Source organism: Oryctolagus cuniculus, chromosome 17 (assembly GCF_964237555.1).
Source record: "Oryctolagus cuniculus chromosome 17, mOryCun1.1, whole genome shotgun sequence".
Taxonomy (NCBI): Eukaryota; Metazoa; Chordata; class Mammalia; order Lagomorpha; family Leporidae; genus Oryctolagus; species Oryctolagus cuniculus.
The window spans coordinates 65,783,818-65,807,505 of NC_091448.1; the positions used below are offsets into that span (position 1 = coordinate 65,783,818).

A 23,688-nucleotide genomic window follows, 5' to 3' on the forward strand; every position below is an offset into this window, starting at 1 on the left:
GCACCGCAATGGAAATCTGGCACACTTCCGCGCACCCCCAAAGCCCCTCCTGAGCCTCTGGGGTCCACGGCCCCTTCCCCCAGCCCTGGCAAATCCCTGGAATGCCCCAGGAATGGAATCCCCCAGCAGGAAGCCTGCTGAGTCAAGTTTGTCCCACTCAGTGCCTCCAGGGGGCGCCCCCGTGGTGCCTGCACCTCTGCACCTGCTTGCTCTCGCTCTCGCGCTCTCTCTCTCTCTCTCTCTCTCTCTCTCTCTCTCTCTCGGCTGTAGTTTGATTACCCCATGGAGGAGAAAGGACGTGAGACGTGAGAAGGTGCTGGCTGGGTGCACCTGGCCCTGCCATTTCCTAACTGCCACAGATCCCTCCATCCTCAGTGGGGTGCCTGCCCTTCGCCAGGGCACCAGAAGGGTTCTCAACACCAGCGTCTGGCAGTCAGCATCTGCCATGGACCTGAACGAATGAGCCCGGAGAGCAACCCTGTTCTCCTGGTGACAGCACCCCCAGATTCACTGCCCCCCATCATGGACACCTGAGCCTGCCCATGCTCTTGTAATTCTGTCTCGTGGCTGTGCTGTGTGCTTCTCAGAGCTCGGACAGACAAAGGTGAGTGTCACCTCCCCATCCACCCACCCCCCAGGTCCAGCGGATGGTGCACATGCCCAGGATGGCTGTGACCCTGAGTCTTCGCTGAGTGGCACCTGGGCGTGGAATGGCTGGGTTATCTAGAAAGTGTGTTTTTTACTTTGTTTAAGCAGCAGTAGAACCCACTTCCAAAGGGACTGTTCCACTTATCTGCATCCAAAAACATCCAGAGAACGGGTGTCTGTGGCACTAGGGCACCCCATCAGAGGGCCTGGGTTCGAGTCCCTGATTCTCTTCCGATCCAGCTTCCTGCTGGTGCACACCCTGGGGGGGTAGCAAATAATGATGGCTCAGGTACCTGGGCCCCAGCCACCTATATGCGTTCCCAGCTCCTGGATTGACCCGGCCCAACCTCTGCTATTTGGGGAGTGAACCAGCAGATGGAAGACCTCTCTCTCTCTCTCTCTCTCTCTCAAATTAAAAAAAAAAAAAAAATATATATATATATATATATAAATGGTTTTAATGTCCAAAGATGCCATCATGGTGGCCCCCACCTGTTCCCCCTACCCACTGCCCCTGGTTACTTTGGTGGTCAGTGCTTGCAGCCTCTGGCCTGGTACACCCCCCCACTCTCCTGCCTGGCTTCCCTGCCACACCAGGCCCTCTGTGCCACTTCCTGCCAAATCCAGCATTTCCTGCTCCCACACCACCTGGAGTCAGCAGACCCCAGCCCCAGCCTGGTCCCTCCCACCTCCGTCCTGGAAGCTGTCCCTGGCTCTGCCTGCTGCAGCCATGCCGGCTTCCTCTGCTGCCCCCACTCACTCACGGAGTTCCAGCCCAAGGCTGCCCCCTGCAGGGGATGCTGGGTGCCCAGGTGGTGGCCTGAAAAAGAGGCACTAGAATGCACACATGCTGCTCTTGTGTGCTGGGCACTTTCCTCACTTCTTCTTCACTTAATCCGCACACGCTCTCTGGTGATCATCAGCCCATTTTATAGGAAAAGAAAACAGGCTCATAGCCTGGGGCATACAGTCAGGGAGGGGTGGAGCTGAGTCACAGCCAGGGAGCCGTCAGAGGACTCAGATACACTCTCTGGGTGGCGTAAGCCGGCCTGCGTGCCCCCCCTCCCAAGGGCCCCTCCACCGGCTCACTGCTGACTTCACAGCATCGATAGCGTGTCACTCGCTATGGCGTCCTACGAAGGAGCACCTGCTGAGCAGAAGTCACATCACACTCCCTGGGTCCGTCTGAGCAGGTGCATGCTGACTTTCCCAGAGTTCAGTGGGGCTGCCTGGCCAGGTGGACCAAGAAGGACACTCCGCCCCAATGACCCCAGCCCAGCCCAGCAGTCTGGGTGCTCACAGGGCCCAGGGCACACACACTGGGCTAAGAGGTGTGATCATCTCAGTGGCGCCCTGGACTTAGTGCTTTCTCCTTCCTGGATGGAGGCCTGGATGGGCCCCTGCTGACCCTCTTGGGAGACAGGCTGCACCCACACTCCCCAGGGAGGTGCCTGTCCGTGTGGGGTCTTGGCCGCCATCTGCGCACTACAGATCCGTTTGTCCACATCGTGATGGCTGCGTGTCAATCAGACAGTTTCCTTTGAATCTTCTGTTTCGTGCATTTCAAGGGGAGGAGCCCCAACCCCACACGGGAGCTCTGGGGAGCCCTGGGCGGTAGATCCCTGACCCAACGCTGGCAGGAGGGTGTTGCTGGCTTGAGGAGACCATCTCATGAACCCCTTGGGGCCCCCCACGCCTCACCGCTGGTCGTCAGGGCTCAGCACGCCCCGGAGCCTGCAGTGGGTTCCCAGGCCACCTCCACGCCAGGCTCTGACTTAGTCTTCCTGGGTTCTGAGACGACTCTTGGGAGCTCTCCCTGTCCAGCTGGGAAACACTTACTCCCCCCGTCACTTCTGAGGGAGTGTTGCTTCCTCCCTCCACCCCCATCCCTCCCTCCAGCCAGGTCAGCCCCTCCCGGTACTCCACCCCCACTGTAACCCAGAGACCACACTGTGTCACTAGGCTCGACTCCATCATCAAGTTACGATCGGTGTCCCCAGGCCCCCTTTGATGCACCCCCCTAGCCCTCCTCTCTAGAGAATCACCAGTGCCCCAGGGTGGCCTGCCCAGGACTGGCTGGTGGGTTTGCCGAGGCCCACAGTGGATCCAGCCAACCTGGCCTTCAGCCAGACACCGTCACTCCCAGAGTCCCTTCATGCCCTGCCCTCCCGGGAGCCTATTCCCACAGTTGGCTCTGTGCACTAGCCCAGCCTGGGGCGCCTTCTGTGTATTCTAGGCAGAGCCTCAAGGAGGGAGGTGTGTGGGGAGGGGAGAGAAGAGCACAGAGCCTTCCCTGGTCCTGAGTTCCCCTACAGCACAAGGCCCGCCACCCCCTCTGCTGCTGCCCCAGGCCGGGCTCTGTCCAAGTAGGATCAGTGGGGTGGAGATGTGGGCTGGCAAGGGGGACAGAGCTCTCTCTGCAGGCGGGACATGCAGGAGTGTCCACTCCATCTATCCAAACACACATGTAGCACATGCTCTTGGCACAGAAGATACGGAACAAGAAGAGATGCCTGTGGGAGGGGGGCTCACAGCCTGGTGTGGTGACAGTGACAAGCCCAGGGGACAGTGCCTGGCTGCAGTGACCATGAGAGGAAGAACCCTGGCCAGCTCTCCTGGGCACAGGGAGGGCCTGAGGGTGAGGCGATTCTCTGGGATCTGAGGGGACCTGTTGGGCAGAGAGTAGCATGTGCAAAGGTCCTGGGGTGGGCAGGAAGAAAGTGCAGCAGATCCATGAACCTAAGAGGAAGCAGCATGCCTGGAGCGGAGGGGCAGGAAGAGGAGGAGGGAGGGGCTGAGCAGGGTGAGGGGGCTGCGTGGGGTAGGGTGGGTGCAGGAAACCAGGGAGGGTCTCACGTGAGGGGTTACAAAGCTTGATTCTAGTTGCAAGGCCGCCCTGGTGCTGGGTAGAGGGTAGGCCATGTCCCTGGAAGCCCCCATCCCGCGAGGGAGCTGACAGGCAGCGCTGACCGCAGCCCTTCAGAGCCAAGGGACAGCAGCTTGTGAGTCCCTCCTGAGCCCTGGGGGCCTCTGCACAAGAGACTGATTTTTAGGACAAACTGGTGATGGCTCCAGCGCAGGCCCTAGCTGGGCTGTCCCTCTGCTACCCGGGATAGTGTGGGGAGGGGGCCAGGAGGGCAGCGGTGGCTGGCTCAGATCTCAGCTCGGGTAACTGCCCTCAGCCAGTCTCCTCTAAACCAGCCCAGTGTTCCACAGCATCTCCGGAGGGCGTGCCCGGGACCAGCAGGGGCAAGTCCCGGAGCTCACGGGCAAGTCCGCAGGGGCTCAGCAAACCCCAGCACCTGCCCACCTCGGCTGCACTCTGAGCGGGGCCTTGCCATCCTTGGGAGGCAGGGGGTTGGGCTGGGCTGTCCTCCCTCCCCACACCCGGAGGTGGCCAGCACCCATGCAAAGTGCTTTTAGCAGGAAGCAGCACCCCAAGGGGCGGGCTATGGGTGCTCCTTCCATCCGTCAGCCATTACTGCAGCCGGTCTCTTCTTAAACTGGAGGGAAAGGAATGCATTCAAGGTCTCCCAGCGAGCAAACAGCCTGGGCCCCACCCAGAGCCCCCACGGGGGACTGGCACAGCCAGGAGGGGCAGGGCTGGGGAGCATATGGGGGCGCCCCTCTGCTGAGGTCCCCACTGCCCCACAGTGCCATAAGAGCCCTCTGCAGAGGACAGAGCGAGGCCAGAACACTCTGGCCCCCACTGCTTTAGGTTCTGATGCTGGGGGGGTGGGGCGCAGGAGGGAAGCCGACACCCTCCATCCCAACCCAAGGGGTCCCCGCCAAGAAGGTTTGGTGAGCGATGTTACTCCAGTGCTGTGCCATCTCAGAGCCCGCGCCCCACCCACAATGACCAGGGGCTTGCACGCCAGGTGTCCAGACCACCGAAAACACTCGCTGGTGGAAAGGATTTGGACAGAGGAAGGAATCGTCTCACTGTGGGTCTCAGCCACAGAATGGCAAGGGTCTGGGTCCGAGCCCTGGGTGCAGACTTCTCTGGTTCCGTGAACTCCAGGCTGGGTATCCCCTGCCCCCCTCCCATCCTGGCCTGTGGCCCTGGGATTGCTCCAGGCTGGTAAGAACATGGCATCTTCTGTCTCTTAGCGGGAACCATCCCGTCCTAGGAGGGGCTACTGCGCTCAGCACACCTTCACTGAAGGAGGGAAGATGGGGAGGGAGCCTTGGGCCCACAGAGAGCAAGGCAGCTGCCCCCGGGGGGTACAGTGAGTGTGTGTGTGTGCGTGTGTGTGTGTGTGTGTGTGTGTGAACAGAGGCTGAGGACTGTCCCCTCTCCCTGCAACTGCTGCCGCGTCCCACCCACGTCCCTGAAGCACTCGGGGGGGGGGGGGCGAGGGGGTCTGAGGACAAGTGGTGACACCCCAGCACGCAGCAGAGCAGGCCGGGGATGGTCAGAGACACATGGCAACGCAATGGCACTCCAAGAGATCAAAATGCATTTAATGTGGTCTATCTCATGGCTACGTCTTTAGATACCACTATGTATTGAAAATAACATGGAAATTCTCCGGTTTCACCATTTAAAATAGATTTGACATTCTGTGACCTCACGCAGGGCGGACGCCCCGGGCGGGCGGGGGGCTCCTGAAAGCGGCTCCTTCCCGCCGCCACCTCCCCCCACCCCCCAGCCCCCTCGGCTGGGCAGGGACCAGGCAGCACAGCACCAGCAGGGGTTCAGGGAGTGGCCGGTGTCCCGAGGGGCTCACAGAAGCCGCACGTGGCCGCCTCCCCGCTGACATACGTGCACACACACCCCTGGACCCACACACACCCACAACACACACACACACATACACACACACACACGCTCCCACGCGTGTTCACATGGACCAACATCCACCCCCTCCGACACACGCCTGCCTTCAGATGCCTCGTGTGGACACACATGCCCCTGTGGACACGCATGTGGGTTAACACATATGTGCATGTCCCACCCAGAGTCAGTCACAGTCACATGCGACATGGCAAATGCAGGACACACGCATACACACACACACACACATGCACACACTCACTCCCCCAGGGGCCAAGGCACCCTTGCTCCTGCCGGCACACACGGCCTCTCCCATCCGCCCTCCCCGCTTCCAGTGCACTGGAGAGAGAGCCTATTTTGGTCTTTAGCACAAGCAATGAATAAATAAATAAATAAATAAATACCAGGAAGGGGGGAGGGGAGAAGGGCAGGAGAGTTTGAAACCCAGCATGTGCCCTGATCCAGCGGCTGCTCTCCCTCCTGCAGGGGCTGGGCAGGGGAGGAAGGTGGGGCCTGAGGCAGCCCCGGGTCCTGGAGAAGGAGGGGGAGTGGGAGGCTGCCCTCTCAAACCCAAGGGACAGCTGCCCAGGGCCACCCGTCCCTCCCACGTGGACCCCACCTGCACCCCGCAGGGCTAAGGCTGAGAAAGGCAGTCCGGCGTGGGAACTGGGGGCCAGGTCTGGGAGCTAAGACATGCCAATGCTGAGGCTAAACTTCCCAGGGGACAGCAAGGAAGGCGTCTGAGCCAAGGGATCTCAGGGTGGGGGCTGCTGGGTCTCTAGGTCCCCCCACCCCACCCCAGCCCCGTCCTCAGGGAGGAGGCCGAGAGGGGCCGGAGCCCTAGCCCACGCCACACCTTCTCTGTCCCCTGACTGAGTCTCCCCACTGCGGCCACAGAGTCCTTGCTGCCCCTTCTGGCTCTGCACTGTCTTGGGGAGCACACGGCTGGCTCCACCCCAAGTCTCCATCAGCTACCAGCAACACAACAGGGCCAGCAAAGCCAGTGACAAGGGGGACCCTGAAGCCTGAGCCCGAATTCTTTGTTCCACTGTGGATGTGAAAATGAGTGTGACCCCGCCCCCTGCTCCCCTGCCCCTTCTCCCCACTCCATGAAGTCAGCAGGGAGGGGAGTGGGAGGAGCTAAGGGTCACCTCCTAAGATCTTTCCTCTGCCAGTCAACACCAGGGCAGGGCCATGCCCTCTGGGCTCGCCTGTAATGCCCCAGGTGTGGGTAAGGGGATGTGGCCCTGTGCCAGGTAGGCCCAAGCCCCTGTCACCTTCCCAGGGTGCACAGAGGGCCGGCGGGGACTTGGGGGCAGCGGGAGGGACGGACGGATGAGGCAGATAAAAACAGAAGCAACTGGAGCCGGACAACCCGGAGTGTCTAAGGCACGACTCACACTGGGAGCCCAGGGGGGGGACGGGGACTGACCCACTTCCTCCTAGCTGGAACCCGATTCCCGGCCCAGGGAACCCCCACCTCCCTGGGTTTCCTGACCGTTCCGTTCGTCCCTGCACCAAGGGGCGGAGGCCACAGGCAGGACTGGAGAGAGAAGCAGACTCCAGAGTCAGCTGGGGGCAGTGGACCCGCGGCACAGCAGGTGCCCTGTGCGGCCCTGAGACGCACCTCCAAGGTACAAAGTCAAATGCACAAAGATCAAGCCTGTTTCTTCCCAGCCCCCACAGCCCATCCCTCCCCACCCCCTGCCCAGTGACATTCCAAAGCTTCCAAGTCTGGCTCTCTAACACAAACAGACCCCAAGCCACTCTGTGAGCACATGGGACAGCCCCTGCCCCGGCTGCACCTGCCCCATAACGGGAGTGGGGGTGGGGGTGGGGGTGCAGAGGCCCGCGCAGCTTCGGGGAAACTTTGGAGCCTTTATCCAACTCCCTGCATCTGGGAACTCTAATCATCCTCTTGATCCACCCAGGAATTTAAAAAGATTTTTTTTTCAATCGCATTGTCAATGTGTGTGTGTGTGTGTGTGTGTGTTTGTAAACAGTCTGACCCAAGCTCAGGTTGAGAAAGCCGAAAACCCGATGTTTCTCCCCAAGTTAAAAACCAGCCAGGGGCGCGGCAGCCTGTCAGCAGAGGAGACCCAGGGCCCGCCGCCCGTCCAGCCGTGGGCCCCGAAAGTTGCGCCTCCACCTGCAGGCAGCAGCCAGGAGCTCCGGTGTCCCGGCCCCGCCCCGCCAGCCCCGCCCCGGGAGCCACCTCCCTTGGCCCCGCCCCCTGCACCTGCCACGGCCTCCCTCCCGCCGACCTCCTGAGGCTATTGCGAAGAAACGTAAAACTACAGCGCTACTGAGTCTGCGAAGACCCCCGGGCCCGCGCGGCCCCATTCCGCTCCATCCGGGGGCCCCCGCAGGGGCGGCCGCTGCGTGGGGGGACCTCTCCCCCCACCCCTGGATGCGGCGGGAGGCGGACGCTGCACACCTAGGCCCACAGCAGGCGGCGGCGGCGGCTCAGATCTCCGACTCCCGCCTGTAGGGCCGCTGCTCCAGGGCTCCTCCGCCGGGCTGCAGCCTGTCGAAGTCATGCCTGGCCTGGGGGCTGCGGTCGGCGGGGTCCGCGTCCCCCTCGTCCTCCTCGTCGCGGCTCAGGAAGGCCAGCTCGTTCTCGTAGCAGAAGGAGCTGGCGCTGGGCAGCAGGAATTTGTTCTCTACCAGGTCCTTGGCGCTGCAGCGGGGCGTGGAGGGCACCTCGTAGGTCTTGTGGAAGTGCGAGTAGTCGATTTTGTACTGGTTCTTCTCCTCGAAGAGCACGGGCTCGAAGCGGTGGCCCCACAGGATCTCGTTGGCCAGGTAGGAGCTGCGGGCCTGCGTGGTCATGGCCGTGGCCTCCACCATGCCCTCCAGGATGACCACGATCTCGAAGTCGTCCGTCTCCAGGTCCTGCCGGCTGATGCCGAACAGCGGGCTGGCCTCGTCGATCTCGTGCAGGATGGTGATGGGCGAGACGAGGAAGATGCGGTCCAGGCCCTTGTCGAAGCCCACGTCGATGTCGATCTGGTCGAGCGGGATGTACTCGCCCTCCTCCGTGACCCGGGGCTTGATGAGCTGGGCCCGCACGTGCGCCTCCACGATGTGGCTCTTGCGCAGGTTGCCCACGCGCCACATCAGGCAGAGCTTGCCGTCACGCAGCGCCACCACGGCGTTGTGGCTAAACAGCAGCGTCTGCGCCCGCTTCTTGGGCCGTGCCATCTTGGCCATGATGGCTCCGATCATGAAGGAGTCGATGATACAGCCCACGATGGACTGGGCCACCACCATGAAGACGGCCACTGGGCACTCCTCCGTCACGCAGCGCAGCCCGTAGCCGATCGTGGTCTGCGTCTCGATGGAGAACAGGAAAGCCGCCATGAAGCCGTGCACCTGCAGCACGCAGGGCGTGCGGCCGCGGCTCTCGGCTGGCTCCAGGTCGCCGTGCGCCACAGCGATGACCCAGAAGATGACCCCGAACAGCAGCCAGGAGGCGAGGAAGGCCAGCGAGAAGATAAGCAGCATGTAGCGCCAGCGGATGTCCACGCACGTGGTGAACATGTCAGCCAGGTAGCGCTGCGACTTCTCGTCCATGTTGGCGAACTCGATGTTGCACTGTCCGTTCTTCTTGACGAAGCGGTTGCGGCAGCGGCGCCGCGTGTGCACCTTGCCATTGCCGAAACCGTTGGCGCCGGACATGGTGACCAGGTGTAGCCCGTCCTCCTCCGAGGACACGATGCTGTAGGGGTTGGCCCGGCTGGCTGCAGTCATCCCGGGCGTCAGGGAGCCCGGGCTCGCGCCCAGGAGGGCTCCTGCAACAAAGGGGACAGTGGTCTGCCTGGGGAGGGGGAGGGGGCGGCCCCTCCTCTGCACCCCGACCCAGGCCCTCACCCACCCCCCCACACACACATGGAGCACCTTCTACGCTTCCCTCCCCACCTCCTCTGCTTCCCTCCCCCACCTCCTCCACCTGTCCAGACCCCTCCCAGATAAAACCCTAGGTCACCTCAACTCCCCTGACTCCCACCCCCTGGGAGGGGGCTCTGCTTCCAAACAGTGTTTACTAGGATGGATCCCATCACTGCAAATCCATACTTACATAAGGGCTGCCTACAGGGACCTGTGGACGCCCCACCAGACCCTGTCCTGCCTCCTGTTCAGAGCCAGTCTCCCCTGGGACCTGGGGGACCTTCATGGGTCTACCCTGGGACCCGCCTCAGATCTCACTCCCCCTGCTGCACACAGCCCCCGAGCTGCTCCAGAGCCCCTCCCTCAGGGTGAGCCCCAGGACACTGGTGACAGTCCCCACGCTGAGACACACCCACCCCACCCTACCCAGGGCTTGCTGCTGCCTCACCCCAGGACCTGGAACAGCGTCTGCCACCCCCTGACCCAGGTGACTCCAGAACATGACCTGGGCCCCGACCACAGCACCCAGGCAGCCTCCCAGTCACTTGTGGGGGCAACCATACAGGGGCACTTGCCAGCTGGCTTTGGGTTGAGGTCTGGCCCCGTCCCTACCTCCCCTCATCCTTAAACCCAGGTTCCTGGGGACACCTCCCAGGATGACCAGCTCCCATCACTGCCCTCGGCCGGCACCAGGGACCACCTGCTCGGGGCCAGCCACACATGCACTCACTCACTCCATCCCCACAGCCAGTAGAACAAACCCTGCACTCAGTGCCAGCCTGGGGCATCCCTGAGCCCTAGGAGCCCAGGACTCTGGACTTGGGCTCATCTGACCAGGCTGGGGTAGGAGGAGGGGGAGAGGGCTCTGCTGAGGCAGGCAGCCCCCAGAAGCTGCCCACACATGGGAACGGCCCACAGCCCCACCCAACCTGGCTGCGCCATGAGGTCAGAGCTGCCTGCAGCACCTGTCATAGTGGCCCCCGCCAGGAGAAGCCACCTTCCAAGGAGTTCTTGGGGCCGTGTGCAGCAGTCTGCAGACCCATGGCCCTCTGGGAAGGGGCAGGTGGCCCAAGCATCCCGGGTTCAGCCCCTAGCCGTGTGGCTCAGCTTCTGGTCAAATCTGCACTAGCTAAGGCCTCAGAGGGGTCACGGCCTCTGACCTCTGCCTGCTTCCACTATAACGAGGTTCAGAGAGGTTCAGTGACTCTCCATGAGCCACACAGCCTCTCACAGAGGCACTGGCGTTCAAGCCACTTCCGTTTAAGGCAGGATCTGCCTGGCCATCTGCCCCAGGGTAATCCACTGCCCACCTCACCATGGGTCTGGGGAGCTGAGGCCTGAGGAGGTGACACTGGATGCTGCTTCTGCCTGGGCCAGGAGGCAGGGAGCCGGCGGTGGTGGGACCCCCCGGGGATGTGTGGGGAAGATGGCTCAGCCCCAAATCCTGAGGCCTTCCAGGGGGAGGGGGCAGGGGTGCTCAGACGCCTGTGGGAGGCCGCCAGATCCCAGCCGGCAGGTTTGGGTGGCCTGGGGGCCTTGAGGGATGTCCAGCGGGTCATGGCTGCTCCAGCTGGGGAAGCAGCTCCAGGCCTGCAGGACCCAGAATCACAAGAATCAGAGGCGAGGGCGCTGCAGCGGCTCCTGGCAGCCCTGAGGGGGTGGGTACTCCTGCTGCTGTGCACCTCCTCCTAAAACCGCAGAGAGAACATCAGCCAGGTGGAGCTCACACCCCTTCTCCCACTTCTCCGAGCCAGAAACAGACCCCGGAGAAAGTCACTTGTCCAGAGTCACCCAGCACCGGAGAGACAGAGTTGGGACCCAGAGTGCTGGTCCTTGGCATCGCGAGGCATTGTTCTGCTGTGTGTGTGTGCACGAGTGTGTATTGTGTGTGGGGGTGTGCATGTGTGTGTGCACAATCATGTTTGTGCATCTGCGTGGTGTGGGTGTGTGCCTGTGCAGGTATGTGTGTGTGTGCATTGTGTGGTGTGTGCCTATACATGTATGCACTCGTGCACACGCATGTGCATATGCATGTGTGTGCATGAGTATGAGAAGCCCCCACTGGATACCTGGTGAACACAGTGCCACAAATTTGCCCAGTGTCCTAAGGACCTCCCCACACACAGCACGGCCAGGAGCTTACGCAGCTACGCAGTCTTAATAAACCGAGCCTGAGAAACAGCGGGCCACAGCCACAATCAGGGGTGAGCAGGCTTGGCTGGCTCTTGCCCAGTGGGGTGCACAGGGGGAAGTAAGACAAACAATGGAATCGGAGACTTCGTTTCTCTGGAAGAGGTCAGCTCCCCACTTTATAGATGGGGAACTGAGAGCTGAGAGAGGAAAAGAGACTTGTCCCAGGTCACCAAGCAATTCAAGGGTCAGAACAAGATGCACAAGACAGCCCTCACCAGCAGCTCCCAGGGGTCACAGGTGACGCTGGGGCACCCTACCTGAGCCACACAGGTGATCCAAGCCAGAGCCTGGTGAAGCGAGCCCAGTGGCAGAGCAGACAGCGGACCACCAAGGGGTGACAAAGCCCGTCCGGGCCCAGCTGTCCCAGGGGCACCTGGATTCGTCTGCCAGGCTCTGAGATGTGAGCTTTTAGGAAGAACGCCACCCCGAGGGTGGGGCCCGAGACTCACGGGGCGGTGCCTCCGGATGGAGTGGAACACCCCAAGCCCCGCGACCTCAGGTTTCGGTGACATCCGGGAGGAGCCAGGGCCAGGCCTGAGCACATGATCCCGGGTGCCAAGAAAGCACAGGGCAGCAGGGACAGTGCAGGGCATCCCAGAAAGCAGAGAGCCAGCAGGACCCCTCTTGAGGGCCTCCCCGTCCGGGACACCACCAGTCCCGGTGCAGGCAACAGAGGGGCGTGTGGCCAGCGGCACTCACCCTTGCTGTCGCTTGCTGCCAGGTATTGTACTGAGTGCTCCAACAAACACTCATACCCCTACACTAACAGTGTCTCTACCAGTGACCCCCACCTCCCAGGAGGGGCTGGGGACCAAACCAAGGCCCTCCAGACCCCAACTGGCCCAGATTAGCAGCTGGAGGACCCTCACGGCACTGACCCATGGCTGTCCCTCTGCTTTGGAATGCTCAGGGACCAGGCACTCAGTGCTTCATGACAAAGCCGCACCACCAAGCAACTCCTTAGAGACAGCTCAGTGCACGGTCTGCACCTCCGCCAGCCTGTGCCCATGGCAGACATCACTAATCAATCACAGAACTTTCTTCCACCGTGTGCAGGATCTGCCTCAGAATCTTTCCCAACCCAGCCAGCACCCGTGAGCCTTGGCATGAGAGCCTGGAAATGTTAATCCTTCCTTTGCAGGGGCCGAAGAAGGGGCACTCGTGGTGCAGGGTGTTGGACAGCCGAGGCGAGCTGATGAGGGCTCTAAGCATGTGTGTGCAGGGGGTGAGGGGCAGGAGGGACTGATGTGATCTCTCACTCCTGACCACTTTTTCTAGGCCAAATGCCCCCTGCCCAGGTACTCAGGCAACCTCTGCCCACTGTGCCCACCCATGACCTGCAAACATTTGGGGCCAACGCAATGAAGCCCAGCTTCTGCCAGGCCCAGGGAGAGAAACAGCCACAGTACATCAGGATGAGCCTGGCTGGGGGCGGCTGGTGCACCACTCACATCCCGGGGGTCCCACCTGCCTCAAAGCCCCCTCCGGCCACTGGAGCAGCCCAGCACAGGGCAGGCCCAGGAGCTCACGCTGCCAGGGGCAGCCTCTGGTCGGTGACTGGCGGGAGCAGGTGCACAGATGGCATGGCGGGGGGGGGGGGGCGGCTGTGCTGTCTCCCGGCTGCCCCAGCTGCCCCAGCAGTGACTCTGTCTGTAACACACACCCTTTACTGCTTCCTTCCCTTCCTGTCTCAATTCCTTCCTCCCCCTCCTTGAACTTCCTGAGTTCACCTCCCACTGAACTACTTGCCCAGGGAACATTTGTCCTGGGCCCTCCCCGCCGAGTCTCCCAGGCCTCTTCCTGGCAGCCTTCCCTCCTGAATCCCCAGCACCACGAGGCCAATACGGCCCCTCCTCCCCCAAGATCTTTCCTTCCTACTCCCACCTCTTCCACGAAGCCCATCTGGATTTCATAGCCCTGGAATTCCCCTGTTCTCAAGCCTCCAAGTCTGACTTGCAGGGGAGGTGATCTTGCCCAGGCCCCATCTCTGACTGACCTCAGAGGCCCAGAGGGGCTAGTACGGGCACCCAGGAGGAGCTCCCTGACCAGATGAAAGAATGGAGCAGAAAGCAGAACTGAGGGATGTACAAGGGGATGATGGGACAGAGGAGGAGGAGACAGACACATGTGCAGAGGTGGTGGAAAAGACGGGTGGATAAACCTGGCTGATGGATGGATGGGGGTGACCAGACAGATGAATGAGTTAGGTTGGTGAGCAGATGAGTAGGTAGTGGGGATGAGCAATGAATGGATCAGAAGGTGGTGGGTGGATTAGTGAGTAGATGCATAGGTCAATGGATGATGGGAAGGTAGGAAGGTGAATGAATGGATGGATAACTGAGTGGATGGATGAGATGATGGATGGATGGATGGATGGATGGATGGATGGATGGATGGATAACTGAGTGGATGGATGAGATGATGGATGGATGGATGGATGGATGGATGGATAGCTGAGTGGATGGATGAGATGATGGATGGATGGATAGCTGAGTGGATGGATGGATGGATGGATGGATAACTGAGTGGATGGAGGGAAGGAGGGAGGGAGGGATGGATAAATGAATGGATGGAGGGAAGGAGGGAGGGAGGGACAGATGAATAGATGGATGGATGACTAAATGGATGGATGGATGTGTGGATGAGAAAATGGATGGATGTGTGGATGGATGATGGATGGCAGGGTGGGCAGATGAACAGATGTATGAATGCACAGGACAGGTGGATGAATGGATTAATAGGTAAGTGGGTAGATGGGCCAAGAGATGAGTAAGTGGACGGACAGGTAGATGTTGGCAGAGGGCTGTGGTGATGTAGCAGTACTGGGTGGGTAACAGGTGAATGAGAGGGCAGGAGGGGGTGGGGATGGGTGAGAAGGCAGAACAGACAGATCAGCCAGTGGGTGGTGCGTGGATGAGTGTCTCGTGGAATGTGTGACGACCTGGCTAGATGTACGGCCGAAACCTCCATCTTACCTCTTAAATTCTGTCTTCTAAGTGATGGTGCTGAGCGAGCACTTAACTGTCTTCAAGGCTGAATGAGCAGTGACTGCCATCTCCCAGGCATCAGCCGGGGAGGATCCGATCATTAAAAGACCCTAAAGTGGAGAGAACAAAGCCCAGACAGTTACTGCAGATGGCGCTGTGCTCCTCAGAGGGTTCAAGGCCACAAACGTCCACTAGAACCCGCATTTTCTTCTCTCCTCCCCCAGAGCCTGTGGCCTGCCCATCTGAGGCCCCGCACCTTTGCAGCGCCCCAGCTCTGTCCATGACAACCACGGCGAGCAGGGGTGGGAGGTAAGACAGGTCCTCACAGAAAACGACAACAGCAATGGGGTCCACGCTTGAGAGTATAGGCATTGTTTTCCATATGCGTCATCTCATGTGGTCCCCAGGATCGGAACGATTAGAACTATTGCCTTTGGAACTATTATAGTTGGAACTATTGCCTTTCTCCCTCTAAAGAGGCCAGTAGTGTGGTCATTCTTCTAAGGTCACAAAGGAACTCGGGCCCCCATGCTATGCTCCTAGCCACCATCTGCAAAGCCTTCCCACTGTCAGCTCTGGGGCAGCAGTGGACATCCAGGTGGACTGGTGTGTGGCTGGATGGCTATGTGTGAGGGTGGATGCATGAATGGGAACGTATGATGGGTGATGGGTGGGTGGATGGATGGATGGTTGAATGGAATGGATGGGTATGAGGGCAAGTGGGATGGAAGAATGGATAGATGGACTGGCAGGTGTGATGGGTGACAGATTGATAGATGATGGATGGGTGGATGGGTGGATGGATGGATGGACGGACGGATGGGCAAGTGTAATGGATGATGGATGGTGGGTGGATGGATGGATGGACGGGCACATGTGATGGGTGATGGATGGTGGGTGGATGGATGGATGGATGGATGATTGATGGGTAGATGGATGGATGAGGGATGGAATGGATTGAATGGATGGATGGATGGATGGATGGACAGGCACGTGTGATGGACGATGGGTGGATGATGGATGGGCACATGTGATGGATGATGGATGGGTGGATGGATGGGTGGGCACTTGGATGGATGGGTGGATGGATGGATGGATGGGCACTTGGATGGATGGATGGATGGATGGATGGATGGAGTGGGATAGACGAACACAGATGTGTGGGCACAAGGATAACTATATGGATGTGTGCACATAGTGATTTGCCAAGGACTTGCTTTGGACACACACATCCTACATGGCCCCTACGATTTTCCATGGGTCAAAAAGGGCCCCTACCTTCCTCTCCAGTGTGCCATGAGGCCAAGGGGCAGAATGGCAGGAAGGGGCTCTGAGAACTGGCAGAGGGGAACTGCCTTGTGCTGCCTCCCACCTTCCTCCCCCTGCCAGGTGCGTCTGTGGGCCCCCACCCTCTCCGAGGGTGCAGCCACGCTCGGCACAGTCACACTGGCTTTTCCAGCTGGGATTAAGCAGATGGCTGGTGAGTCACCTCCACATCGTAGGCCTCCTGGGTCAGGTAGCAGGGGTAGGTCTAGGGGCACACAGGCTGGCTTCCCAACTTCCCCCCTCACAAGCTGGGTGACCTTGGGTGAGTCACTTCCCCTCTCTGAGTCTACTTGTAAGGGGAGAGCCTGGCTGGTCTCTAGGTGGGTGGGTAGATGGCTGAGCAGATGAGTGGGCATTGAATGGATCAGATGGGTGGGGGGGTGGACTAGTGGGTAGATGGGTAGGTCTGCCCCTCCAGGCTCCTCCCTCGAAGACTCCCAGGCCCCAGGCCCCTGCTTTCCCGGCCCCATCACCCTCCTGCTCCTTCACTCTCGAAACTGATGGGGAAATTCACACCCAAAGAGGCCCCATCCCAGACCAACGTCGCCCAGCTGGGGACCTGCACAGGAAAGACTTGAGCCCAGGTCTCCAACTAACTCCCTCCAGCAGGATCCGGGAGACCCCGCCCTCAGCACACTCAGGCCCCTCCCCTGCCCTCCCCCCGCCCTCCTTGGCCCTCCCCAAAGGGGAGACCCCACACAGAGCAAGAAGCCGTCATGAAGGTAGATCAAGTCCTGTGTCCATGCCTGCCCCCCACCTTCCCCACTCCTTCACCCCACCCCCGCGCCAGGCTTGCTGGGAGTGCTCAGCCCAGACCCCAGCGGCTCCACGGTGGCAGAGGGCCTGGCTGCCTAGCCCCCACCCCCACCCCCACCCCAGCCCGGGACCTGCCAGGCCACAGATGGGGCTCATGAGTGCCCCCACCGACCAACGCAGGAACTGCAAGTGCCCCAGGACCTGTGGCTGAGGCATCAGCCCAGGCGACAGGTGCACTGAGGGGCTGCAGCCCACCCCCTCACCTCCCGGAGACCTAAGAGGAGGCCAGGCGGGAGGTTCTGGCCCCAGCAGGTGGACGACAGTCACACCAGACACCAGAGAATGTTCCCCGAGGTATTTTTATCTTGAGAACATCCTTTGCAGAGGGTGGGGGCAGGGGAGAGACAGGGTGTCCTTGGCCCCAGGCCCCTGGGAGCAGCAGAGGTCAGAGGCCCTCTGCGCCCTCTGCTGGGCAGGCCGTTGCCTGCACCTCACGGAGTCCCAAGAGCACGAGGAGGACCCTGGAGGGTCTTGGGGGCCTCATGGGGGTCCCGGTTGGGCTCCTACATGGCCTGAGGCCAGTCTCTGTCCCTCTCTGAGCCTCTCTTGTGCAGGCCACTCAACGCCAGGTTTAGTGTCTGGTGCCGGGGAGCCCATCTAACAGGGCAGGCCCCGGGACATCGGCGGGATCAGAGCCCCAAGGGAGACCTGGGAGGAGGGCCTTCCTGGAGGTGTGGCTGCAGGCCCAGGAGGGAGTAGCAAGCGCCTGCAGAGTCAGCCTGAGATAGAGCACATGCAAGGGGCGTGATAGTTCCACAGCCTCACAGGTGTGGGGTCAGGTGCAGCCTCACAGGTGTGGGACAGGTGCAGCCTCACAGGTGTGGGGCAGGTGCAGCCTCACAGGTGTGGGGTCAGGTGCAGCCTCACAGGTGTGGGGACAGGCGCAGCCTCACAGGTGTGGGGCAGGTACAGCCTCACAGGTGTGGGGCAGGTATAGCCTCACAGGTGTGGGACGGTGCAGCCTCACAGGTGTGGGGTCAGGTACAGACCATAGGATGGGGTCAGGTGCAGCCTCACAGGTGTGGGACAGGTGCAGCCTCACAGGTGTGGGGCAGGTGCAGCCCTCCAGATGCGGGGACAGGTGCAGCCTCCCGGGTGTGGGACAGGCCCCACTCTGGCTCCTCATACACTGGGCATTGTGTGAGGCTCTGTCCCCACCGCTGCACATCCCCGCTCCTGACTGTGAACCATGGCTGGCCCTGCTGGCCCAGCCCTCCCCAGTGGCCCTTCCACCCCAGGGGATGTGGGGCTCAGGGGGTGGAGCATGGACTCCCGCCTTCCTAATAGGGGGAAAGTGGACATGTACTGAGTGCCTGATGCTGGGGCTAAGGCGGGGCATTGGCAGATGGGGAAACCGAGGCCCCAAGAGGCTGTGGATGCCACATGATCCCACGGGAAAACAGAGAGGGAAGAGGGTGTAAAAGATTATGAGGTCATACCGCGAAGACCCAAATCTGACCTGGTCCTTCCTGTGCGGCCTCAGGCAAATCACATAACCTCTCTGAGTGGCAGTATTGGACAATTGTCCCTATGGCGTGGGGCTGTGAGGGGGCTCAGTGAGTCCATGCGTGGGAGCTGTCCAGCTGGGAGCTTCCTGTGTCTCCCCCACCCCCTGCCCCTCTGGACAGACGCACAGACCCTTTCCTCTAAGCAGGAGAGAATGAGCAGAGGGCTGTGGTGGGCAGAAGCCCAGGTGTGCAAAGGTACTGTGGCATCCACATTTTTTTTTTGACAGGCAGAGTGGACAGTGAGAGAGAGAAAGAGACAGTTTGCCGTTGGTTCACCCTCCAATGGCTGCCACGGCTGGCGCGCTGCGGCCAGCGCATTGCGCTGATCGGAAGGCAGGAGCCAGGTACTTATCCTGGTCTCCCATGGGATGCAGGGCCCAAGCACTTGGGCCATCCTCCACTGCACTCCCTGGCCACAGCAGAGAGCTGGCCTGGAAGAGGGGCAACCGGGACAGAATCCGGCGCCCTGACCAGGACTAGAACCCGAAGGATTAGCCTAGTGAGCCACAGCGCCGGCCTTGCATCCACATTTCTTAGAGCTGCCCTTTTCCAAGCTTGAGTCTGTGGCATTTCCTGCACACCGACCATGCACACAGGAGAACAAGGACTAGAAACAGAGAAGCAGCCTGGGACCAGAAAGACCATCCAGGGAGAGGTTGGGAAACCGATCAACATAAAAATATTTAGGATGCTGTTGCTCAAAGCCCGTTGTGAGTAAAACAAAAGGCAAATGATAACTTGTTATAAGACAAACTGACACACTGAATATGTAAAGAGTCCTTATGAGCCAACAAGACAAGAAGGCAAGGCAGGAAAGGACACAAGGCTGGGACTGGCTCCCCATCAAGGACCACCGACAGGTCTCAGCCTCAGTCTGAGGGGTCCCCTCTCCACAGAATGCCTGTCTCTGCTTCCTGGAGCTTCAAGCCCAAGGTCTGCCTCCTCCACAAAGACCTCCAAGATGGCCTTGGTCCCCTGCTGCTCCCTGTGCCTCCTGAGCTCCTGGAACTGAGGGCCTGGTTTCTGCTAATGCACCAGAGACTGCTCCAGGCGGGAGGCCCAGAGAGAGCAGGGTCAGAGAGGCATGTCCTGCCTCGGGCTGGCCGCTCCTTGCTCCGGCTCCTGCCTCCCCGGGGAAGCCCTCCAGGCCAGCCTTGCGCCAGGCCGCGCCAGGGTCTCACCTCTGCAACCCAACAGCTCCCCGCAGGCAAAACCCAGCAACAGCTGTTTTCTTAGCCAGCGTCCTTCCTCCCTCCCTACTCGGCCCAGCTGGTCTGATTTCTAGGAGAGAGAGGACCCGACAGATCCCAGAGGCCCTGGGCTCACCATGGCCTGGGCAGCAGGCTGAGCTGGAGAGAGAAGAGAGCGTCCAGGGCCCAAAGCTCCACCGAGGGCCTTGAACCAGCTCAGAGCTGAGCACAGGGCAGGGTCGGGGAGGGGCCTGGTTGTGTCTTCAGATCCAGGCTGGCAGAGGGTAACAGGGGGTGTCCTCCCATACAGCAACCCTGCTAGGAGACACCTCCCACCCCGAGCAGGCTCACTGAGCCCTGATGCTGTCTCCGTGGCCAGAAGTCTGCAGATCACACCTCACCGGTGGGGGGCAGGGGAGCGGGGACACCTGTCTTGGACCTCAGACTCCCCCCGGGGGGGTGGGGCTGCCCATGCTGGGACAGGGCAGGCTCCACGGGTCCCTGTCACACCTGAGCAAGGCCAGGAGTTGAGTGGAAAATTCCAGGAGGTCAGGGCCGGCGCTGTGGCGAAGTGGGTAAAGCCGTCACCTGCAGCGCCAGCATCCCAGACAGGCACTGGTTCCAGTCCTGGCTGCTCCACTACTGATCCAGCTCTCCGCTATGGCCTGGGAAAGCAGTAGAAGATAGCCCAAGTCCTTGGGGCCCTGCACCCATGGGGGAGACCTGGAAGAAGCTCCTGGCTCCTGGCTTCGGATTGGCTCAACTCCAGCCATTGCGGCCAACTGGGCAGTGAGCCAGCGAATGGAAGACCTCTCTCTCTCTCTCTCTCTCTCTCTGCCTCTCCTTCTCTCTCTGTGTAACTCTTTCAAATAAATAAATAAATCTTTAAAAAAAAAAAAAAAGAAAGAAAGAAAATTCCAGGAGGTCATGGCTGGGGTTAAGCTTCTGCACAGGCCAAGCAGGCCAGGCTACAAGTCAAACCCGACTGTCTCATGTGGAATTCCCAGGTCAGCAGTTGAAAGCCAACTGGTTGACCTGACCCAGCGAGCAGTCAGAGAAGACAGCTGAGAATTGTGGTGTAGCAGCTAAAGCTACCACCTGCAGTGCCAGCATCCCACATGGACGCCGATTCGAGTCCCGGCTGCTCCACTTCCGATCTAGCTCCCTACTAATGCACTTGGGAAAGCAGTGGAAGATGGCCCAAGTGCTTGGGCCCCTGTACTCTAAAGGTGACTCAGGCTGCAGGAGGCGCTGTGTGGCCACCTGGGGAGGTGAGATCAAAGGCTCCCTAGGAGAGAAAGAGCCAAGGTTTAAAATGGGAAGCCGGGCTCCAGGCAACATACACAACCAGTGCAAAGGCCCTGAGGTGAGGAGGCTGAGCAGAGAGAGCCAAGGGCAGTGGGGCTGGAGATGGGGCGAGCTGGCCCTGCACATGCAGCCCCCGTCCCTCTCCTAGACCCCACACCATGCTTCGGGGTTGGGAGTCCTTCTCAGCTGGAGCTCAAACCAGGGCCACAAGCCTGGGGAAGCTTCTGGAACCCAGGGAAGGTGCTGACAGCTTGGTGCCTGGTCTGGCTCTCAAAGGCCCCATTTCACAATGAGGAGACTGAGGCACGGCCTCTCACCCATCTCTCACCACCAGGCATGCATACACGCATCCCACCCCCCACGAACTGGGCCTGCACACCTGTATGTGAGGTAGAGACCCAGCGCCACGCCCTACACTGCTCCTGTTTATTTATTGTTGTTTTTTTTTTAAGATTTATTTACTTATTTGAAAGGTGGAGAGACAGAGAGAGGTCTTCCATCTGCTGTCTCACTCCCCAGATGGCCACAATGGCCAGAGTTGGGCTGATCTGAAGCCAGGAGCCAGGAGCTTCTCCTGGGTCTCCCATGCGGGTGCAGGGGCCCAAGCACTTGGGCCATCTTCCACTGCTTTCCCAGGCCATAGCAGAGAGCTGGATCAGAAGAGGAGCAGCCAGGACTCGAAACAGCGTCCGTATGGGATGCTGGTGGTACAGGCTGGGACTTTATCCCACTGCACCACAGCGCCGGCCCCCGCTCCCATTCCTCCATACAGAGGCAAGAAACCGGGGCTCAGAGAAGGTGGACGCCATTGCCCAGGGCCAGGCAGCCGGTCAGAGTTAGGGATGTCAGAGACCCAGGACACCAGCCCTACCCCTCTAGGAGCAGCCCTGGCCTCTGCAGGCGTGGCTCTGGACCGCCTCCTACACAAAGGCTTCCCTGTGTGGCCTTGAGCCACTGGTGCTGCCTTGAGTCTGCTCCTGGGGCAGCGTACACGGCCCCTGGGGAACCCCAGGCAAGGCTCCCTCTCTCGTGCAGTGCGAGGAGAGAAGGCACTTTCGTTTTACGCTTCCTGTGTCTCTCACCAACCCCAGGACACACCGTTTGGGCTCTGCAAGAGGCAGCACAAGGCCCAGAGCAGGAATGCAGCAGCCGAGGGCAGCACGAGCATGGACGGCAGTGTCTCGGGCCAGAGGACATGAGCTGGGCTCCACAGGGCTCAGGCCGAATGGGGCTGCTTCCCACCCGCAGCCTCAGGCCAGCAACCCCCAGCGGAGCCAGGAGATGAGCCAAAGGGGGCGGGGTTTCTTCCTGGGAGGGGTCCAGGCCCCTAGCAGCTCCAGCTTCCCTGCTTGCATGAGCTCACGTGAGTCTACAGCAGACCCTACTCACGCTGCCTTGGGGGCCCAGCCCCTGGGGATTTACGGTATCTGTCCATGTGCTGAACGGCGCATACAGTAGGCGCCACGCACACGCCTGCTCTAAGCGGCACCTCTGCTGGCAGCACAGATACTCGGCCTGGGGTGTGGGCTCCTCTAGGCCTTTCCCCAGAGCAGATCTTTGAGTAAGGACTTGGGGGGACAGGACGTTCACATGGGAGGTGAGCCTTGGGAGCCCTGGTAGGGGACCTGAGACAGGCAGAGGGCAGCAGCCAACAGCAGGGTGCGCTAGTGAGCAGCTCCCTAGCATAGACAGAGTCAGCCCTGAGGGGCAAAAAAGACCCATGCAGGGGCCGGAGCGGTGGCTTGGCAGGTAAAGTCACTGCCTGCAGTGCTGGCATCCCATGTGGGCACCGATTTGAGTCTCGGCTGCTCCTCTTTCAATCCAGCTCTCTGCTGTGGCCTGGGAAAGCAGTGGAAGATGGCCCAAGTGCTTGAGCCCCCGCAACCACATGGGAAGACCCAGAGGAAGCTCCTGGCTTCGGATCGGCACAGCTCTGGCCATTGCGGCCAATTGGGAAGTGAACCAGTTGATGGAAGATCTCTCTCTCTCTCTCTGCCTCTCGTTTCTCTGTGTAATTCTGGCTTTCAACTAAATAAAATAAATATTTTTTTAAAAAATACAAAAAAAAGAAAAAGAAAGGCCCATGCAGGGCAGAGATGCTGAGGGGGCTGGGGGCTGCAGGGCAGGGCAGCTACCTGCAGGCAGCACCAGTGGCCAGGGGAGGCGCTGTGGCTGCAGAGCGAGGGAGGGTGGTGACGCCCAGTGCACACCCGGAGGTGCACGTGCGCACCTCCATTCCAGCACAGGTGCATCTGGCGTGCACCCAGACAAGCCTCAGACAGCCCTATGCGTGTCTGTTGTCCACGTGTGCCCAGCTTGGTACCTGTGCACCCCCATTGTCTGTCGCCTAACCCCGCCAGTGGCAACGGGGTGGCAGAGACGATCTGGTCACCTTGGCAACGGGGCAGGAACGGACTAAGTCTGGGACCGCCTTGGATCAAAAGCGGGAAAAGAACAAACCCCACTAGTGAGCACAAAGAGGCTGGATGACCAAAAGGAGCTGGGAGGACAGGGAGGGGACAAGGCTCAGCCCGGCTCTGCTCACAGCTCCCCAACCCCCACCCAGCCTGCCTGCCCCTGCCCCTGCCCCTGCCCCAGCAGAAGCCCAGGTCCCCTCGCAAAGTCACCAAGCCCCAAGACACCAGGCACTCTGCAATCTCCCCCCGGTTGGGGGGGGGGGGATGCTGGGCCACGCCCGCACATAAGGGGCCGTCTCTGGCCAGTCAACACACTCACAAGGGACCATCTCTGGCCAGTCAACACACTCACTGCACAGGCCGCCCTGTGCATTAGCCCAGACCCTGCCATGACTTATTCACAAGCTCCCATCTCCTCCTCGTCCCCACAAGCAGCTCATTGGCCTCGGGTGCCCGTGCCGGGCAGGCGGGGAGCGGGGGCCGACCTGCAGACGCTACTTCGCCGTCCACACCGGGAAAACATCGCGTGCTATTTATACTTCCTCAGACCAGCGTGCACGGGAGGCAGCCGCGCGGATCTGCTCCCCACGGGCACCGGGAGCACTCTGGCTCCTGCATCCCGTTCTC

At 60.6% G+C, this 23,688-nt stretch overlaps 1 protein-coding gene across 3 annotated transcripts in view; it reads right to left on the bottom strand.

Moving 5' to 3' along the window:
- Positions 1 to 5,085: 5,085 nt before the first annotated feature.
- Positions 5,086 to 23,688, bottom strand: part of KCNJ12 (potassium inwardly rectifying channel subfamily J member 12) — a 32,108-nt gene continuing 13,505 nt past the window's right edge. For 2 of the 3 annotated variants that reach the window (XM_051839770.2, XM_051839771.2), the window contains exons 2-3: positions 14,485 to 14,606; positions 5,086 to 9,219 (exon numbers count right to left, since the gene is read on the bottom strand). In XM_051839770.2, the coding sequence (XP_051695730.1) occupies positions 7,892 to 9,178 (1,287 nt within the window). In that variant the 5' untranslated portion in view covers positions 9,179 to 9,219; positions 14,485 to 14,606 and the 3' untranslated portion in view covers positions 5,086 to 7,891. 3 annotated transcript variants of the gene reach the window in all.